The following is an 18,816-nucleotide window of genomic DNA, read 5'->3' as shown; positions in this document are numbered from 1 at the left end:
TTGTAATGTAAAATATGCAACCGACTGTCAGGATAAGCAATATTTAGAAACCAAAGGGTTCACTTCTTCCTACTCCTTTTCAAACTTTAAAGTAGTGGTGAACTTATTATTTTCTTCTTTTTAGTTGGCCACTTGTTTTTGCTTGTCCTACTAGTTACCTGTGTTTTTAAACTAAAATAAATAAAATGATCTTATTTTGTACATTACAAATATATTCATAAAGCCTGAACTTTTTTATTGACATTTTAGAACTCCAAACTTAAGATATTTTATTGAGATTTTGTGTGATAAACCAAAACAAGGCAATGCAAACTACGAAGTGAAAGGAATATAATACATCATTTGGAAAAATAACATCTGAAAAGTGTGGTGTACACCTGTATCCAACGCCAAGTATAAGTAATTACATTTGTATTACTTTCACTGTAATTACAGCTGCAGGGGCCTTTTATTGGATTCGACTAGCAGCTTTGCACATATACAAGCTGAAATTTATCCCAATTCTTCTTTGAAAAACAGCAAAAGTTAACCAGACCGGATGGAGAATTTCTAAAGATCACCAAAGATTATCAACTGGATTTAGGTCTGGACTTTGACTGGGCCAAAACAAACTGAATATATGCATCTCTGTTTGAATGTTTAGGGTTGTTCTTTTGCTGAAAGGTTGAACCTTCAGCCCAGTATCAAATTGTTTGCAGCAGTTACAAACATTTCATTTGTAAATACAAATGCAAAATGTGTTTCACTGTGATTTTTTTTTACTTTACAAGTTCAACGGTAAACTTAACACTTTAAGTTCTTTATTTAAAGAAAGAAATGGTTTGAGGGTTGTAGAAAACAGAGCTGTAATTCATGCTTGATTCAAAACATAAAAAGGCCCTTGGAATTATTAAAAGAGAAGAAAATGTTAAGATTAATTATCTTAAACTATCCTCAGCTGGAACTTCTGAACTTCCTGTGTTGGTCAGACAAATATGTACCATTTGTAAAATGTTTTCAGAATCACTCCAAGGGCCACAAATGGCCCACAATTTGGACATCCCTGAATAAAGCCTCTCACAGTTTTCTTCCAGTATTGCCCTGAATTTAGCTCCAGCCATCCTCTCATCAACCATCATCTGCTGCTCTAAATACTGATAAGAAGTACTGGCAGATTAGTTCATTATAACTTGGGAAAAACATCAATGAAACTAGTAACTTTTATAAATATTCAATAATTATTTACCTAAAACAATCTGAAAAGTTACTTATAAGTTAGTTTTGTAAGATATTTTTATTAGAAACTAGACCAAATATACTTGATAAGATTTTGTGTTTTTGCAGTGTATTCAGGTGGATTACAGTAATATCCGCACCTCTCTGATTTCCTGCCCTGCTCCTTTATAGGCTTGCAGTTCATCCAAGATCCCTTTGGCGTCCTTTAGCACCACGTCCACCTGGTCCCACACCTCTCGCTCTGCTTCTGTGGGCTGCGCATCTGCAAAAAACAACACAAATAAACAATACTGAGTTTCTGATTCATATTCACATCCTGACTTGTTATAAAGAATTTAAAACAACATCAAATAGTCAGCTATCATAGAAAGTTTAATAAACATTTCCCTAATTATGCAAATGAAAGTAAGCAGAAATAATCTCTTTTTGACACCGCCCATTTTCCAGGCTGAGAGGCAGAAAACGGAGGAAGATAAGATGAGACAAATGGACTCGTGTACACCCTGTGGCTCTGAATACAGAGCAGAATACTAACGCTTTCCATTGGATCCAAACACACACAATTGTCTGAATCACCTGAGATGATCTCTTCACTGCTCATTAATTTTATTTGCAAACAAAGTCAGGATTAACATACAATCTAGCAGCTTTCCTCGACAGAACTGCATCAAATCGTTTGCTGAAATGTAAAACTGCGAAGCTCTTTTATTATAAAAACTGAGCTTTTCAAGGAAGGATTTTTCTCCCAAGGTATCACAGAGTCTCTCGATTTGCCAAGTGTAGCGCAGGTTCAAGCTGTGTTCAGGGGCCTTAGGCGATGCAGCAGCCGAACTTCAGTGCTTTAGATTTGGGGGTTGGGGGCTCCCATTGATATTCTGCACACACACTGCAGTGGAAAATAGCAGGTTGATGGAAAAGTGCAGCAGCTCTAGAGCCGAAGCCGAATTTTTTGTTGCCGGGAGGAACTCTTGTGTAAGAGATAAATCGGTGTGGAAAAAAAAAAAGACTCACAGAGTTAGGGGTTGATAATGTTATGGAAACGTATTCATGTGATCGATATCTGCAGTGGGAGCAATTACTCGCAAAGAAACTCACTTTCAAAATCAAGGAAGAAATTGGGCTCCTGTTCCAGATCTGTGCATGTCAGAACTTTCAGTAGGTTCCCCATGTTATGATACCTGTTGAAGAAGAGAGAGAAAGAGAGAGAGAAAGAAATCAATGGAGGAGTGCAGCAGTGAATGTGATGAGCAGGTGTCGATGCTCTGCTGCATCCCGTTCGCCTCATTTCGGCTCTGCTTCACCGCTCTGATGCCTGTATAAGCTCAGCAGATCCCCAGATGTGCCCACAGCTCATAGGCACCCCAACCTCCCTTTGGACCTCCACCCGCTGTGTGTTTCCTGCACTCAACTTCTCACCACGCAGATGTCAAACCAGTAAGCCCCAAAAATAAAACAAAAGCTGAGTTTTTCTGCTTTGCTAAGCTTCTTCCTAGCATTTGAGAAGCATTTACGGGCAGTAGTATGCAAAAATCACCATCGTCCACAGGGATCAGACTTGTGAGCCGAGTTCACATATGCACCATTAAGCTTTTTACTCCACCAAATAATGTTTAATTAAATAGTTAGACTTTCAGAGGAGATGAATCTTAGATATACTGTTATATTTTAAAGAGGATCAAAACAACACCTGCTCATCTCTTGTGCAGTGAGTCTACTGTTTGACAATAAAATTTACACACAAAACCCTGCAAATTTTGCAAACCCTCCACGAAATCAGAAACACTGAAGCATTCAGTAAACATCTTATCAGATATATCTGTGATACAAAAGTTTATTCCAAAGTTATAATATTAACTTATAAGAAAAAGGACTCCAGCGCAAAACTGAAACATTTCCAGACTCAAATTCCCAAGATTTTTCTGAATGTTTTTGCAACCTTGACAGCATTTTTTGTAAAAAAAATTTTACCTTTTTGAAATTCCACAAAACAACAAACCTATGAAGTTTTATTTCAGATTGATGTGAGCTGCAGCGTACATCAGCTCCATTTCAAAGTCTAACTACACTGTTTTATTCTACGTGATTATTTAAAGCAAAGTTTAAATAATCATCTTTATGAATTATCTCCATTTGTTTCTAAATGTTATATTTTTATCTAAGGTCATCATACCGTCATGATTTCATGATGTTTGATGGCAAGAAGATTGCTACCTTTTCTCATACTTGGAGAAAATACTGGCTTTGCAAATTTTAAATACTTACAGATGCAAAAAACACCAACAGATGTGAAAACCAGTGGGGCCTCAATTGTAACTTTTATTAAGGTAAAACTTGTTAGAGAAATGCTTGGTATTAAAGAAATTAGATACAGATTTAAATTTTTTACAGATTTAAATTTAAAAAATTTTTTTTTTTTTACTGAAACTGTGTGAAACCTAAATGTTTTTAGACAAAACAGTGCCATAAAATCTCATTTCAGCCAATGCTGAATGCAGGACTTTTAATGCAAGAAGATTGAGTGCTGAAGTAAGTTCACCTATGCAATAAATCGACATACACAAACCCATTCAATAAATTAGATTATTTCAGTAACTCAATTCATTAAGTGAAACACATTATGTAGATTAATTTCAGACTGAGCCTTTTATTCCTGTTAATTAAGATGATTTTCCTCTTACAGCTAATGAATACATGACATTTAGGATTCAATAAAATCAAACCAAAACAAAAAAAAGTTGAATGTGGGCTTAATGAAAGTAATGCTTAACACCAGTTATTTTCAAAAGGCACTTTTAATCTAACAAACAAACCTCATTGGAATGAGTAAAACTCTGCTGTAAAGCATGTTGTGCACTTTTCTGTTAGACCTGGTCGGTGCTGAACTTAAAAGGACCTTTAAGGAGCAGGAATAAAGGAAATCTCGACTTCCACAGCTTTAGCAGACAGTCTGCGTCTACTTTCCTCCTACAGTCCACCCACACACGCTGTATATGGTTTATGTAATCCACAATGTATGTCTCAACTGAAGTTGTGCAACCTGAAGTGACAGGCTCGTGCTGCTCTCTGCTATGTTGATCCACTGGCTCCTACAGAGAAGGAAGTTGATGTTTCTCAGAGGCAAAGGTCAACAGATGTGTGACAAGCCAGGAGTGGGGAAGAGTTTGTTTGGAGAAACGACATCCGGCTCCACCGCCGGCGACAGATTTAACCCCTGCTGACAGGGCGGAGACAGGCAGGATGTACTCAGCAATGGGTTGGGACTGTGGGACTCACCTGAGATGAGTGGCAGGTAAAAAGCCAAAGTGACTGACTGAGGACGAGATCATGCCACTGCAGGTAATCCTGAACGACAGGGAGGTGCTGCGACAGAGCAAGGTACGCACTCAGCAGTCAGCAGCAGAGGGGTGAGACGAGGTGATTTTAAAATGCATGAGATGCGTAGAGTAGGAGCAGGGAAGGGTGGGGTGCGTGGATTCTTCCATCCTAAATCATGGCAGTAGGTCGTGCTTTTTATTTTCACTTTCAAAGTCAGAAAAATAGCAAATGAAGAAATTTAACGTGGTGACAACTGAGCTCAAGTATTCTTTATTCTTAGGGAGTTTTCACACCTGATAGTCCGGTAGACTGTTTGATTCGAGATCAGCATTTGTTACATCTTGAGCTGGCGCGGTTAACGTTCACACTGCACTGTGTCAATCAAACCAAATCTTTTGAAAAACCTTTTCCCCTCCTTGCCTGTGGTGGCAATGAACCAAGAACCACCGAAGAAATCGACATGAAAACTTAAGAAAACAACTTCTTTGCAAAATAACTACTATAAGGTTTCTCTTTTGTCTTTGGGAAAAGAGAAATCCTTTGCCAAAGATTCATTTGGCAAATTAAATCAAATGGAATAAAAATGGTAAAAATCATAATTATGACATTATAATAATGTTTTCCAGCAGCCATTGTACAGCTCATACAGCGGTGAAACCAGCTGACCAAACTTGCTGGAGGTCGTCTTGGGTTGCTAGGTAACGGCGCAATGTGACTGAACAATCAGGAGGTTTTTGAAGGGGCTTACTTTCCAGACACCTAAAAACATTTAACTTATTGCCAAAAAATTATTGAATGCTTTTTCTTATAAGTGCTTGAGATGCTTTTAGAAGCAATTAAGACCAAAATGGAATCACAAAAAAGTGCAAAATTAGAATTTTACATATCAAACCCCCTTTAACTCCATATTTTTTTCTTTCATAAAACACAATCAAGTACTAATAAGTACTTTGTGGTTTAATAAATACATTGAAAGCTATTTTATCTTCCTCTACATCAACACGTTACTTGGACTGCTTCCTCCTCAAAATTTTGAGACCACCTGCAGAAACCCACCTGCCCCGTCTGTCCCCGTCCCATTTACCTTCCACTAATGTGACCTGAATGTCTGACTGTGCCGTCACGCCGGCACCTCACCGGCTGTCAGAAAGCAGCACCTGATGCAGCCTCAAAAGAGAGCTGTCACAGACCTCGCCCTATGCAGTGATGCCATCCTTCCTCTGGTGCTCTGCTGCCACCTCTCTGCCGCCGCCGCTGGCTGACTGGAGCTCAGACTCAGCTCAGGTCGCTCTGCCAGCCGGCTGCGGCGGGGGGCACCGCCAGCCTGGTAGCACCCGGCTCTGCCGCTCCCCTGCGGCATTTGAAATTAGGTCATTTAAGGACAGAGATTTGCGTGACTGTTTTTCTGAGTCTAAAAAAGAATCTTCTGACTAAATTGGGACATTTGACAATCTTTCATTCTCAAAAATGATTCTCTGGTTGATTTTTAAGTTACATAAGTAAAGACTAATAAACAACATTACAGTTATGCAAAGTTTATGATGAAAGCAACAGAACTGAAATGATTAATCGGATTACTCATGATTAATCCATTATTAAAACAATCCAATTTAGTAGTTGATCAAACATTAACTGGAGAGTACAGATTTTAAAAATGTCAATTTGATGAAAGAACATATTCAGAGAAGTAATTAGACCAAAACTGTACAGAAAATATACACATTTTTCAATTGAAATATTAATTTAAAAAAAACTCTGTATGTATATTCTAACAAGAACTCAAGTATGATAGTTTTAGCTTCACCCAGTTCAAATTCTGCACTTTTTGCTATCCAGATATTAATTGGTTAATCCAAAAAATAGTCAACAGATTAGCCTTACACTGCATAGAGTGTTTTGTTAGCCGCAGATGCCTTCTTTTGCTACTAATGGCTAGGGAATCGTTTGTTATTGCATTTTAAAATGTTTATTTCCTTTAATAAAAAAAAAAGAATGCATTTGTTTATTTGAATGTTTTAATGTATTTTTATAATCAATAACCAGTCTATTTCTGACAATTAATTCAAAGCAAGTTGGATTTTTTTTTGTGTGTTTTTTTTGGGATAAATCAAGGAGCGCCCTCCCTCAGTATCCCAGGGACACGGTGGAGAGGAAGCCCGGCGACAGCCTTGTTGTTGTTTTGAACCCCCCCACTGTGCATCGCGTGCTCGCAGAGCGCGAGGGCGGCCAGGAGCAGAATGAGACGAGCCGGAGCCCGCGCAGCCCTCCTATTGGACGGAGCCGATCTACCCGACAGCTCGCTGTATCCATGGAATCAAAAAAAATTTAGAGCCATTGAAAAACACGGCAGCAGCCAATCGGCGGCGAGCAGCGGGGTGAGGAGTGAGTACAGTAGTAGTAGGAAGTCGGAGCACAGGAATACATTAATACAGATGAGGTAATGTGCCAAAAAAAAAAATGTAGGAGGTGGGGGGATTAAGTCAGGAATATTTAATTCCAGAGGTGATTTAATGTGAGTGGATTTTTCTGTGCAGCTCAGCAGAAGTCTGATTTAAATAATTAAAAGTAGTAAAGCAATTCACCCAATAATATTATCAGCTACTAAATAAATACATTTAGTATGAGGCATGCGGAGTTGCTCTGTGCCACGCCCATGCAGCAGTCTGACCCCTACATGGCACTAATTTTAAACGTCTTCCCCTTCTCCCAGACTGCACCCAACCCCCCCACCCATCATCCCTTAGCAGCAGCTGACATCGAGCACTGCGGCAGGCTGTCTGAATCCAGCCAGGGATACTGCTGACATTCCACTACTCAGCTGCAGCATGAGGATACACGTGCCCTGCTGCTTTACTATGGAGGAGGGGGAAAGAAAAACCACAACAACGCCCTCCCTTCTTCCAGTCAGAGCGAGCCGGGGGCGTCACGCGGGAACCGCCGTGGACCGGCGGAGGGAATCGGTTTTAGTGGAAGAAAAACTCCACTTCTGCTGCTGCTTGAATGAATGAATTATTTAACCCTGATCCAGGTGAAGTGAGGTGAAGATGCAAGAGAGAATACATTTTTTTAAAATGGGTGGGCGGGGGAGGGGTTCGAGGGGCGTTGCACTGCGGCAGAGGCGGAGTGGCTTTAAACTTGACCTAGATTCCCCGGGTGACACGCCACATCGCATTAGTCCAGTCGGCCGGACCCCAGGACCCGCCAGTGCTCGCCGTTCTGACGCTGCCCTGATTCGACAGGCAGAAAATGGAGGAACACTTCCTGAATAGAGTCAACACCCCCAACAGACCCCACCGGACACAGTTTCTCCTCACCCCTTCCCCAGCTGACCAAAAATGGCTCCGAGGGCAAAAGGAGAGGCAGGAGAACGGGGTTTAAGAGGGGGTCTCTATTTGTTTATGTGGGTTGATTTCTTCATGGCCACGCCTCTGCACTCCAGTAAACAAACTGAAGAGTCCCCACATATTTATCACTGCAGAAGTTCATATTTTTCCCCGACTAAAAGTACTTTATTAATACAGACATTCACCTTTAAATATGGAACCAAAATTTAGACGGTAAAGAAGGAATTATGAGAAGGAATCATGAATGAAAGTGTGATAGTTCAATAAAAGATTTTAACAACAATAATCTCTAAAGGGCAACAACGAACCACAAAAAAACACACACAATAAAAACACCGAACAAACTGAAATAATCTGTAAAATAAATGGGAATTAAAAAAAGTCAAAATAAAAGTGCAGCTGATTTTAAATTCACAGAGCTACATGACGAGGAATGTTAAAGATAAATATATTCAGTTATAAGTACATGAAGTGTTTAAATATAAATTATCTGAAGTCTGGTACAATGTGGAGAATATTTAATGGACGGACGGATGGATGGATGAATGGATGGATAGATGACTGTGCAGATAAACAGATGGATGGACAATTGGATGGACAAGTGGATGGATGGACGGTTGGATGAACAGACTGATGGATGGACGGTTGGATGAACAGATTGATGGATCATTTAGAAACTGTTAAAATGGACGGATATATTTTTCTAACTCTGTTTTAATCCAGATTATAATTCCTTGAATGAAACTCTGGATTTCTCCGGACCGTGTCTGAACCCCGAAGCGCTCGACTCTCATTCTTCCACCCAGACAGTTCCCCGCAGACCTGAGCAGCATCAACTAATCTGGAGGTGACATCCGGCGTCAGCTGTGTCATCTTACTCCGATGACTCCACCGCCGGCTAAAAATATCCCTCCAGCGCCACATCACCGCAGCCGCCATGAACCGAGTCACAGAAAAGAGTAAATGAGCACAAGAACCCAGCTGAGGCGGATCAGAGGGGAGGATGAAAGCTGGAGCACCTCATCTTCAGCTTCAGCCTGTTCCCTTTTTTATGGGACGGCACCTGATGAAAGATGGAAACCATGGAAACAGGCAAATACACAAGTCTGCGAAAGCGCCGGCTCTATTGAAACTGAGCTCAATGGAGAGAGGCTCTTATCGCCTCTCCAACACTTTACTGCGTTAAATAACACACAGGAAGCTGCTGACAGCCTGGATGGTTTTAAACTCAGATCAATGGATTCACAGAATACTACGAGCTTCTGCAATCAGAGAAATTAAATATCTTGTTCTGTGTTGACTGTTGTGGTGATTCTATGAAGTTTCCTGCTCCTTTAGTCGAGCGTCTGGTTCCAGACGACGCCCCTCCTCACCCTGTCCTTGAGAGTCCTCTGACTCCTTTCTGGGAAGTCATTAAGGAAGGCGCATCGACTCACTGAGGTCCTCCTGAGCAGAGCCTCCCTCAGGGCGGCTGCCTCCTCAACCCATTCACACACATCTCCCATTCTTCTGCACAAACAGCCCTGAGCCATCGTTACTTGACTGACCTTCTGACTGTGAATCACCAACATCACAGAACCTCTGCACCGCAACTCAAATCAGAATTATACAAATTGTATGATAAAATCTCAGGGAAAATTAATGAAGTACATGTTACATGTTTGTTTTTTACTTTAGTTGTGACTCAAGCAGGATTTTGGGTGGGGCACGGAGACAATTTTGAAGTGATGGAGAGAGTCAGATTGAGATGTCACTGCGTTTTAGTTGGGCACTGGCGCCATCTGGAGGATGAGAACTGCAAAGACAGGAACCACTCCCAAATACAAACCATGAACCTTTTTCTAAATACCCAATAAAAAATAAATAAAAAATAAAAAAAATGTCCAGAACCTTTTCACGTCCAAATTTAATATTTTTCTAGGATAAATTTCCAGAACTCCAAGTATTTAAGTATTTTTTATGACACATACAACATCTATACAGCTGCAACTAACGATTATTTTAGTTATCTATTATTCTGACGATCAATTCAGAATAATAGAAATGATCAATGCAATTGATTATTCTAATAATCAATAGAATAAATTTTCATGCAAGCCTTTTTATACACTATTATTAAGACATTAAAAGTTGCAAATAATTAAAAAAAAATTTGTCAATAAGAAAATCAAAATTTTCTCAACTAAAATGGAATAAAATATTTCCATTTTAGTTGAGATGGAAATGATGAGCTTTTCACATCATCATGTGAAAAGCTCAGCCCTTTCTGGTCGACTTAACATGAACACAGCGTATGGCTAATCTGTTGAATATTATTTGGACTAAAGGATTAATACCTGAATAGCAAAAATGACAAACGTATATTTTTGTACAGTTTTGATTAAAACATGCAATAAAATTGATAAATTTAGCAACAATTTGACTTGTTGATATATAAGCAAATAACTAAAAATTGTTACCGTCTTTCTGCTTTGGTTTTATAGCAACCAGATGATAATGAGTTGTTTACCCAGCCACAGAAAACAAAACAACATTCATTATTTCCATTTCAACAACAAAGTTTCTTTGTCGCATGTTTTCATTCGGCACTAAAACAGCTTATAGTTTCTAAATGACTAGTAAATAAATCTGATATATTCTATCATTATTGTGGTATTTAGCAAATAGAAATAATGTTTGTAATTGTAACTGACCTAAAACAAGAGAAGACTGGTCCAATTTAACTTCAGTTAGTGAAAAAAAAAAAGTGTCTTTTTATTTGGCGTATGTAAAAAATGTTGAATATTTGTCTACAGATAGAAAATACTTTTGTATAGCAACCCTGTTCTGACCTTTTACTTAAAGGTCAGAACAGGGTTGCTATCAAATCATGATGGATCATCCCTGAACTCCATCAAGAGCTCAAATGTAGTCATTTCAGAATAACTATCACACAACATGCTGCATATTACATTTTAACACGTTTTTGACCTTTTTTCAAGAGTATTCCAGCCTCTAACAGTGTTGCTGCTGTAGGAATGACTGGCAGCCTGCGAGCTTCTTCCTGAAACCTGGACAGGAAGTTACACGGTGTCAATCCCCCAGTGGCATAAATAATTGATTAGCGAGGAGACGCTAGGAGCTTTTAGCTGACATAACAAGCCACTCTACATATTACATGCACTCAGACGTATCGTCTCAGATTACAGTGTGGAGCCCATCTGCTGAGTCAAGATGTGGAACATTTTATTATGCTTTCTATTTAATGACTACATTTTCTCATTTTCATATCTCCCATCCTATTTTTTTAACACTGTGAATGACTAGGATAGATTTATTTGAAAATAAAAATCTAATTATTTTCTCAGAAAACGCAGTGCAGGTTTTCACCAGCTGGGGGCAGTGTTGACCCAGATACACAGTCGAAGAAAAGAGTCACCTCGACACCGTAAACGCCTCCCCCTTGGCTTAAAAACCTAATCCAGCCTGCATCTATTCACACAGGCTGCTGCATTAACTAAACTCCATCCTCCATGCATAATGCACCACCTATCTGCTTCCTGTGTACCGCCACAGGGTCGCGCGCCGTCAAACAGCTCTCCATTCATCCGGGCCGTTTCAGTGAATGGGTCTGAGCTCGTCATTAGCCTATAAAGCCACGGACACGCACCACGCCAGGTCACACGGGCGAACACTGACTGAGTGTGTCAGCTGAGCATCACCTGAGGCGTCGCTGTCAGAACGCTGCAGCATTCCAGGAGTCGGCATTGGCCAATCAGATGGCGGCTGTGTGTCATGGTAACAATTTCCAAGGAGACAAAGAGGAAAAATACAACAAGGTTGGGGAGACATGCAAACATAGACATGATAGGATGGGTTTGGACAGTGTTCCTACACAGTCTGGGAAACTATTTATTTTCCAGGTCTTTCACTTTGTCTATCCATTCATCCATCCATCCAGGTATCTGTTTACAAATTCATTCAACCACCAATCATACAGTCAGTCCACCAATCCCTGTTAATCCCATTTACTCATTCATCCGTCCATTTATTCATCCATCCAACCGTCAGTCCTTTCATTCATCCATCCATCCATTCATTTATTCATCCATCCATTCGTTCACTTATTCATCCATCCATTCGTTCACTTATTCTCATTCATCCAGCCATCTGTCCATCATAAATTTATTCATCCATCCCTTCAACCGTTCATCCATTTATTCATCCGTCCATTTATTCATGCATCCATCCAACCGTTCGTCTATTCATCCATCCATCCAGCCAACCGTACGTCCATTCATTCATCCATCCATCCATAAAACCCTTTCATCCATCCGTCCATCCATCCAACCGTTCGTCCATTCATCCATCCATCTGTTCATTATTTCATCCATCCATTCTTCCCTTTTTCTTTCATTACAATCTGTTTACCCAGGCTCTACATTCAAAAATTGATCACCATAGCAACGTTTGGCTGCCATGAATGTTTTGTAAATGTTCGTTCATGTTTTATTTAAAAAACCTGTAAAAAGTTCTAGTTAAATTTGGAGTTCTGACATGAAAAAAAGTTGAAATCCTGTTTCAGTGAAGAAATGAAAACTGAGCTCTGATGGGAAAACTGGGAAGCATCAAAGCAGACGATGGATATCATTTATAAAAAATAAGTCATAATTTTTTTCCAGCACTCCAACATAGAACATAGAGCAGTTCTTTTGGGTCCACTGTGACCTTTTGCCCTCTAACTACATAAACACGTCGGCCTTGATGGGGAAACGGGAAGCCGGGAGCACCTACCTTACTCAACTCCTTTTTATGGTCAACAATACATTTCCTTTCCTCAGTCGGCTTTACAAATACTCCCACACTGCAGCACATTAAGCCTACAATAGGCATAAATGCACCAAAGGCTACCTTGCATAATGTCTGTATCTGTGCTGATAATCATGAAAAACTTCAAACGTCAATGATAAGGTGATGCTTTTTAGATAAGCCAGGTTATAATTTAACCCAGAGACGCTGTTACCTCCCTGTTTAAGTGATTAATTCATACTATTGCGAAACAACGTCTCAGTACATAATTTTAGGTTATATTTTTATCAATTAATCCCTGCGTGTTTATTTATTAAGGACTTTTAAACAACAAGGCCAACAGAAAGTGCTTTAAAAAGAATTTAAAAAAGTAATAGCAGTGTTCATTCTGTAAAGAAAGAACCATTTTACTATTTTTGGAGGGAAGTTGTACAATTTACATCAATTAAAGTGTATAATACACTTTAAATCTCAGTCAATGATAAATAATACCTTAATTTCATAAAAGTCAAAAAACAAGGAATATTAAAGCAAATTCAGTTTTTAAAAAAAAAAAACCTTGGAGCCCCTTTCTAATGAAAGGCACACGTAAAATGATCCGAAAGGTTATTTCCCAGAGTTCATAGGTGTACTGTGAGTTTCTTTCTCAGAAAGTCTTTTACCAATTCTAAAAACTTGTGTTTTGGTCCGACTGAACTGAACAAAATCCTCTGGGATCCAGCGGTGGGTCAGCAAGAGACTCAGCACAATAAAGCTGCGTTTAGTTAGCAGAACTGTGAAAATTGATGCTCCGTCTCCAAAAAAAATTGTCTGTGTGTTACAGTGGCAGAATTTATCATTTAAAAAGTGTCGGACCTAAAATAGAGCCTTGTGGAATTGTTTTACTGCAAAATGTTCAAGTGTTTGGTAAAGAACTGTGGTGGGCTGAATCAGAAGGTAGGAGGCAAAACATAAAAAAAATAAAAAATTAAATAAAACCAGTCATGGATGCAAAATGTAAAAAATAAAGTTAGTCAGGGAAGCAGGAAATAAAGGAAGTCAGTCAGGACGAAAGAAAAGTAGTGTTACTGGATGGACAATATTGTTGAATAATAGGATGAATAAATTGATAGACAAGTCATTTATCTTAATTCCTTAACCTAATTTTTTTTTTGATTTATCGTTTTCACAATAATTTCCAGTTAATATAAACTCCTAAAACTGTCCATGTTGTTGTGACTATTAGCTTTACTATTTTCTCCAGTGAGATTAATAAATATCAATAAATTAGAAATATGATTAAATTCAGTTACTGTGTGCAGTTCAGTGATAAAAATAAATAAATAAAATTTTTAAAAAGTACATTACTAATGGGAATGTTTCTCCAGAGTAGTATTTTGTTTGATTGCTGTGCACCAAAAAAAATAAAAAATAAAATTCACAATAGTACCACAAAATATAATAAAACTTTAATTCCTTATCACCCACCACTAGTTTAAGCTGAGATTTCAGTGGCTACCAAGTCAATATCTTTTTCCAATCTATAAACTTAAGATTTTTATCAAAATCTAGAATCAATCATCTCACCACTGAGATTTTTGACATTTGACCTTTACGGTAGATCAAACTTCTGAACATGTAGCATTGAGGTGCTGCTAAAGAATTATTTAACGGGAAACGGGAGAATTACAACAAAACAAGGAACAACTTCCCACCCAAATGTGCCGACTTCTCATGAAATTATTTGAATCTGAACGAGTGTCGTCTTCAACTTCTACAGCAAATCAAGCTAAACCAAATGACAGCAATTTCCAACACTGTTGTGAGGCCACCATAAACAAAACCTAAACTACTCTGAGTCAGAGTGGAAATCTCTGACTGGGAAAAAGAATAATCTAAAATAATAACCAGGTCAACTTTCAACAAAATCTCCTATTCATTCATAGTCACCACATGCTCCATGAGCTAAGCTGTTTGGAACAATAGGGAGGGGAAAAAAGCAGGAATAACACACAATCATTGGGTATTTACGCAATGCGGTCTATTCAAATCAGGACGTGACAGAGCTGCGTGTTTGGTTATAAATAGCTACACAAACAAATAAAAGTAGATTTATACAAGATAACAGTACAGAAATAGTTTATCAGTTAAAATTTGCATTTACTAATAAAATGCAGACATGGAAACAAAAGACAAGTTCTTTCAGGTAGAAATTATTAATGCACGAACAGATCCAGGCTGATGTTCCACACACTCAAATTTAAGACTCAAAAGATTATGTAGATATATATATATACTGTGTATATATATATATATATATATATATATATATATATATAAATAACATTATTTAATAGAGAAGACTAGAATTTGACTACCGTATTTGAAATCCACTAAACCTGTGACTTCAGAGTTTGTGTTGCACCAAATGAGAGTAGCAGTAGCAGCGACAACGGTTCTCAGGTGTTTAGAAATACAGAACTGGGAAATTTCTTAGGTCTGTTTGTGGCTCCTGGCTCTTTGTAGCTAGCTAGTTAACTAGCAAGGGTATATTAGCAGCTAGCGGTAGCCTCAACCAATGACTGTCCGGAACTCAAACTTTTATCTTATAGAAAGGTCCAGTGAGAAAAATCCTAAATATATGAGATTAAATGCTTTTTAAGACCTGTGATTAATGTATTTAAGGTCAACTTAACTTTTCTTTAATAAATTTAGGGCATTTTAAGAGTTTTTAAGGATGCAGGCCACACTGGTAGTGATCAGTTAGATATGTAGTGATTTACACTCCACATTTTTAAGATTGTGTCATTTTCCTTCCCAGTTATAAACCATTTGCATTGATAAATTTATTAACTGTTCCTGATGTGCATTAAGGCAAAAAGAATCTATACAATTTGCTGCTTCGTCAAATTGGAATCAACTGCAGGAAGACTTAAAAGTTGAAGGTTGCATAGATACATGAATCATATTAAATGTCTTTAAAATGGTTGAAACAACAACATCAGATAAGGTTTAAGGCAGACTTCGTAAAACTGTGGCCCCCAGACCACTGGTAGTGCGCAAGGTGCTGCGAGTAAACAACCGTTTACTTGCAGTGACGTTAGCTCAAAGGGCCACACTACAGTTAGCTTACCAAAGGATTCTGTTTAAAAATAATAACAGATAAATGGCTTAAGACCAGGTCACTAAAAATAAAACATGAAGACACCGGTGGAAAGATTCTCAGGGTGAATTGCAGAACTTCTGTTTTTGAACACTTATGATACATAGCATGCTGCATGCATGCAGATCTCAGTCTGTAGCTGCACTATGATGGTGATGAGGCAGTGAGCAGAGCTGCACCCCAAGCTGACTAACTCCATCTTAAACACCAAAAATCAAATTATTAAATAAAATGTTTGTTTTTGCCAAAGCAACTCAAGTCTACTTTTCTTTTACTAAGCTTCTAAAATATAAGTATCCCTAAAACGTCATTAGTGTGCAAGACACATGTAGTTAAAGAACATTTTTTGATTTCCATGTGTTTTCGATCATTGGAAAACTCAGAATCCACACATTCCGAATCAGTAAATAACTCAAAATGCCCCAAAACATACCCTTAGACATTTGTTTAAGGGGTATGAAAACTTTTGCAAGGCGATATTAAAGTCAGTGTGACAGAAAGAGGAAAGGGGGGATGAGCGGAGGGACTTACCAGCAGTGGAGTTATGCAGGAGCAGGGAAGCCTGGCCTGGGAGGTGGCCCCTGGGTGGACAGTCCTTCCAGCAGAGGTCAGCTTCTGAAAGAGAGGCCAAAACATTAAACTCAACCAAGAAGATAAAAAAAGTCTTAAAAAACAGCAAGATCTAAAGTTGTTTTATGTCTAAACACCAATAAAAAACTCAGTAGATGCCTTTTCGCCTTTGACTTAAGTGCAGAAAAATCAGAACAAGGAAATATAACCAGGAAGTTCTGCACTAAGCTAGCAGGAGTGGTACTTTTTACAACCTGCATCATAGATACAGAGCTAATTAAAGAGTTTCTACGTCCTTACAGAGCAAACAGACTTTCAGAAAGCACATGGCACTTCCTATTGTGTAATACTTCCTCTGATTCACCTCAGGTTTTCTACACGGCTCACTGCTTCCTGCTGTGAAACAGCAGCGACGCGCCGCACTCACTCAGCTGATGTTTACGTCCATCAACTCAAGAGGTAAAAAATAAGTAAATAAAAAGTTCAAAGAACCAAACCAGAAGATGTGAAAATATTCCCACAGAGCTTTCAGTTTTAAGACTCAACTTGTGCAGCTCTAATTGGGCACACAAGGCTTTTTGCCAGCTCCATCCTCTGCCTGCATAAACAGTCATAAAAAATATCTTTCTGAACCTAGAGGGGCTTCTCTCCCAGTAAGCAGCTCTTAACCCAGCGGAGCTGACGAGGCACAGCTGCCATACGAGGTGGGGCAACTCAGGAGTCAGCTATGCGTCGCAGCAAACGCCCACAGCCTGACTAAGCACACGAGGTCACAAAGGTTAAGCCTACAGTATGTGGAGCAGTTTGTTAGTGTTTCAACGGGCTTTAATACAGTATATCAACAGCAGTCTGATCCTTAAGCTGGTTTCTGTGGTGATTCTTGTAGATAAATTGACAAATTGACTTTTTCTCCAACATGGAAAAACACTTTTCTAGTGAAAGAAAATGCAACAATTCCCAAGTTATTTACAGTAAATGAAAAATTAAAAGGTAGTAGAGAGTAATTGCTGTAAATAACTTGCATTAGGACTCTGGTTTGGTCCATTGAAAATGCTTATTTTGCTAAAATTACAAAACTTTAAACTTAATGAGATCTGTTTTTTAAAAGCAGGACCACAGCAAGGCTGCTGGCTCATAAACACCGGGACTGCTGTCATTCATCACTGCTGCAGGAAAAACCAACAATGATGAGCTCATTGTTGGTTGTGTGTGTGTGGAAGGAGGAGGGTGTGTGTGTGTGCGATTCAGCTTTGATCATAGCTCCCAGCTACAATTAAACCAGTCTAGAGCGCCGTTACCCAGCAGGGGGTCACAGTCTCAGAGATGAGCTACGAGTCTTAACAGTTTTAAAACCTAATGAAAGCTTTAAAGAAATCTGCTTAAATCGCACTGGGGATGGGTTATGTGAGAAGTGTTATAAAATATATTATTCACAATAAATCATTACTTTAAGCTGACCAATATTTGCCTGCATGTCTGGAGTCTATTTTCTAAATAAAGTAGAAACTAAGGACTGAAGGATATCAGATCCTCAGTTTGTAGGAATAATAATCAGATATGTAACAAGGCTTTTACTTTCTTACATCCCTTTGAACAAACACTTAGTCCTGATTCACATTTAAAACATTCAAATATGACTGCAGACCAGCCTCTGAGTTAATCAACATGTTTATTCAGAGCTGATTGTTATATTTGCAGGCTGATAAAAAAAATTTTAATGTATTTTTGTGCAAAAATTGAGAAAATCTTTTGAAACATTAATTCTCATGCAGCACAACAATGTTCTGTCCACACAAGCACTAATATTTAAACTTTAATCTGGCAGTGTTTGAACCTTTCCACAGCATTTTTAGAGAGAAAAATGCCAGTGATTATAAAATTTAAAACTATTTTCATCTCTCTGTTATCCGTTTGATAAACTTTGGGATTGCAAGTTCTCCTTTTCCTTCAAAGTTTGTATTTCTATGTATTTTGATTGGTTGGACTGGATTTCATTTAGGTGTCTTAAGGTAAATAAACATTTAAATGTGTAACTTATTAGTAGAAAATCTCAAAAATCATGTGTCATTTACCACCACTGCACAGTTATGCAACACTTTGTATTTCTACATCACAAAATCTTCCTAAGTAATGTTTCAGTTGTGTGAAAAAGTTCAAGAAGAAGTGATTTTTTGCATGGATAGCCTTCCTTAATGCAACAGCAAAGTTAAACAATAGAGCAGACCAATCATTACATAAGCTGAATGGAAAATTCATGCTCCAAAGATGAAATGCAAAATAAAAGTAAAACCAAGACGAAACCTGCAGCCTTTCTGTGATGCCAACACACACATTAAAAGTGTGTCTAAAAGCAGAAGTTTTATCTTGTGGAAAAGTTTTGGTACAAACTGCTCGGTTCAGCCTGGGGCTGCATGAAATTGGTAAATATTCTCATGCTAATAT

General features: G+C 38.5%; 1 protein-coding gene across 1 annotated transcript in view; it reads right to left on the bottom strand.

Annotated features, from left to right (window-relative positions):
- The window catches only part of fam49bb (family with sequence similarity 49 member Bb), a 44,840-nt gene that overhangs the window by 14,698 nt on the left and 11,326 nt on the right, over positions 1 to 18,816 (bottom strand). Inside the window, exons 2-4 of the mRNA XM_028005566.1 lie at positions 16,336 to 16,419; positions 2,311 to 2,393; positions 1,356 to 1,477 (exon numbers count right to left, since the gene is read on the bottom strand). Coding sequence (XP_027861367.1) covers positions 1,356 to 1,477; positions 2,311 to 2,383 — 195 coding nt within the window. The 5' untranslated portion in view covers positions 2,384 to 2,393; positions 16,336 to 16,419. The remainder of the gene's footprint in view (positions 1 to 1,355; positions 1,478 to 2,310; positions 2,394 to 16,335; positions 16,420 to 18,816) is intronic.

This window comes from Xiphophorus couchianus, chromosome 21, assembly GCF_001444195.1.
Source record: "Xiphophorus couchianus chromosome 21, X_couchianus-1.0, whole genome shotgun sequence".
NCBI lineage: Eukaryota > Metazoa > Chordata > Actinopteri > Cyprinodontiformes > Poeciliidae > Xiphophorus > Xiphophorus couchianus.
Note: the sequence above shows the minus strand (reverse complement) of the source record. Positions and strands in the feature narration are given on the sequence as shown.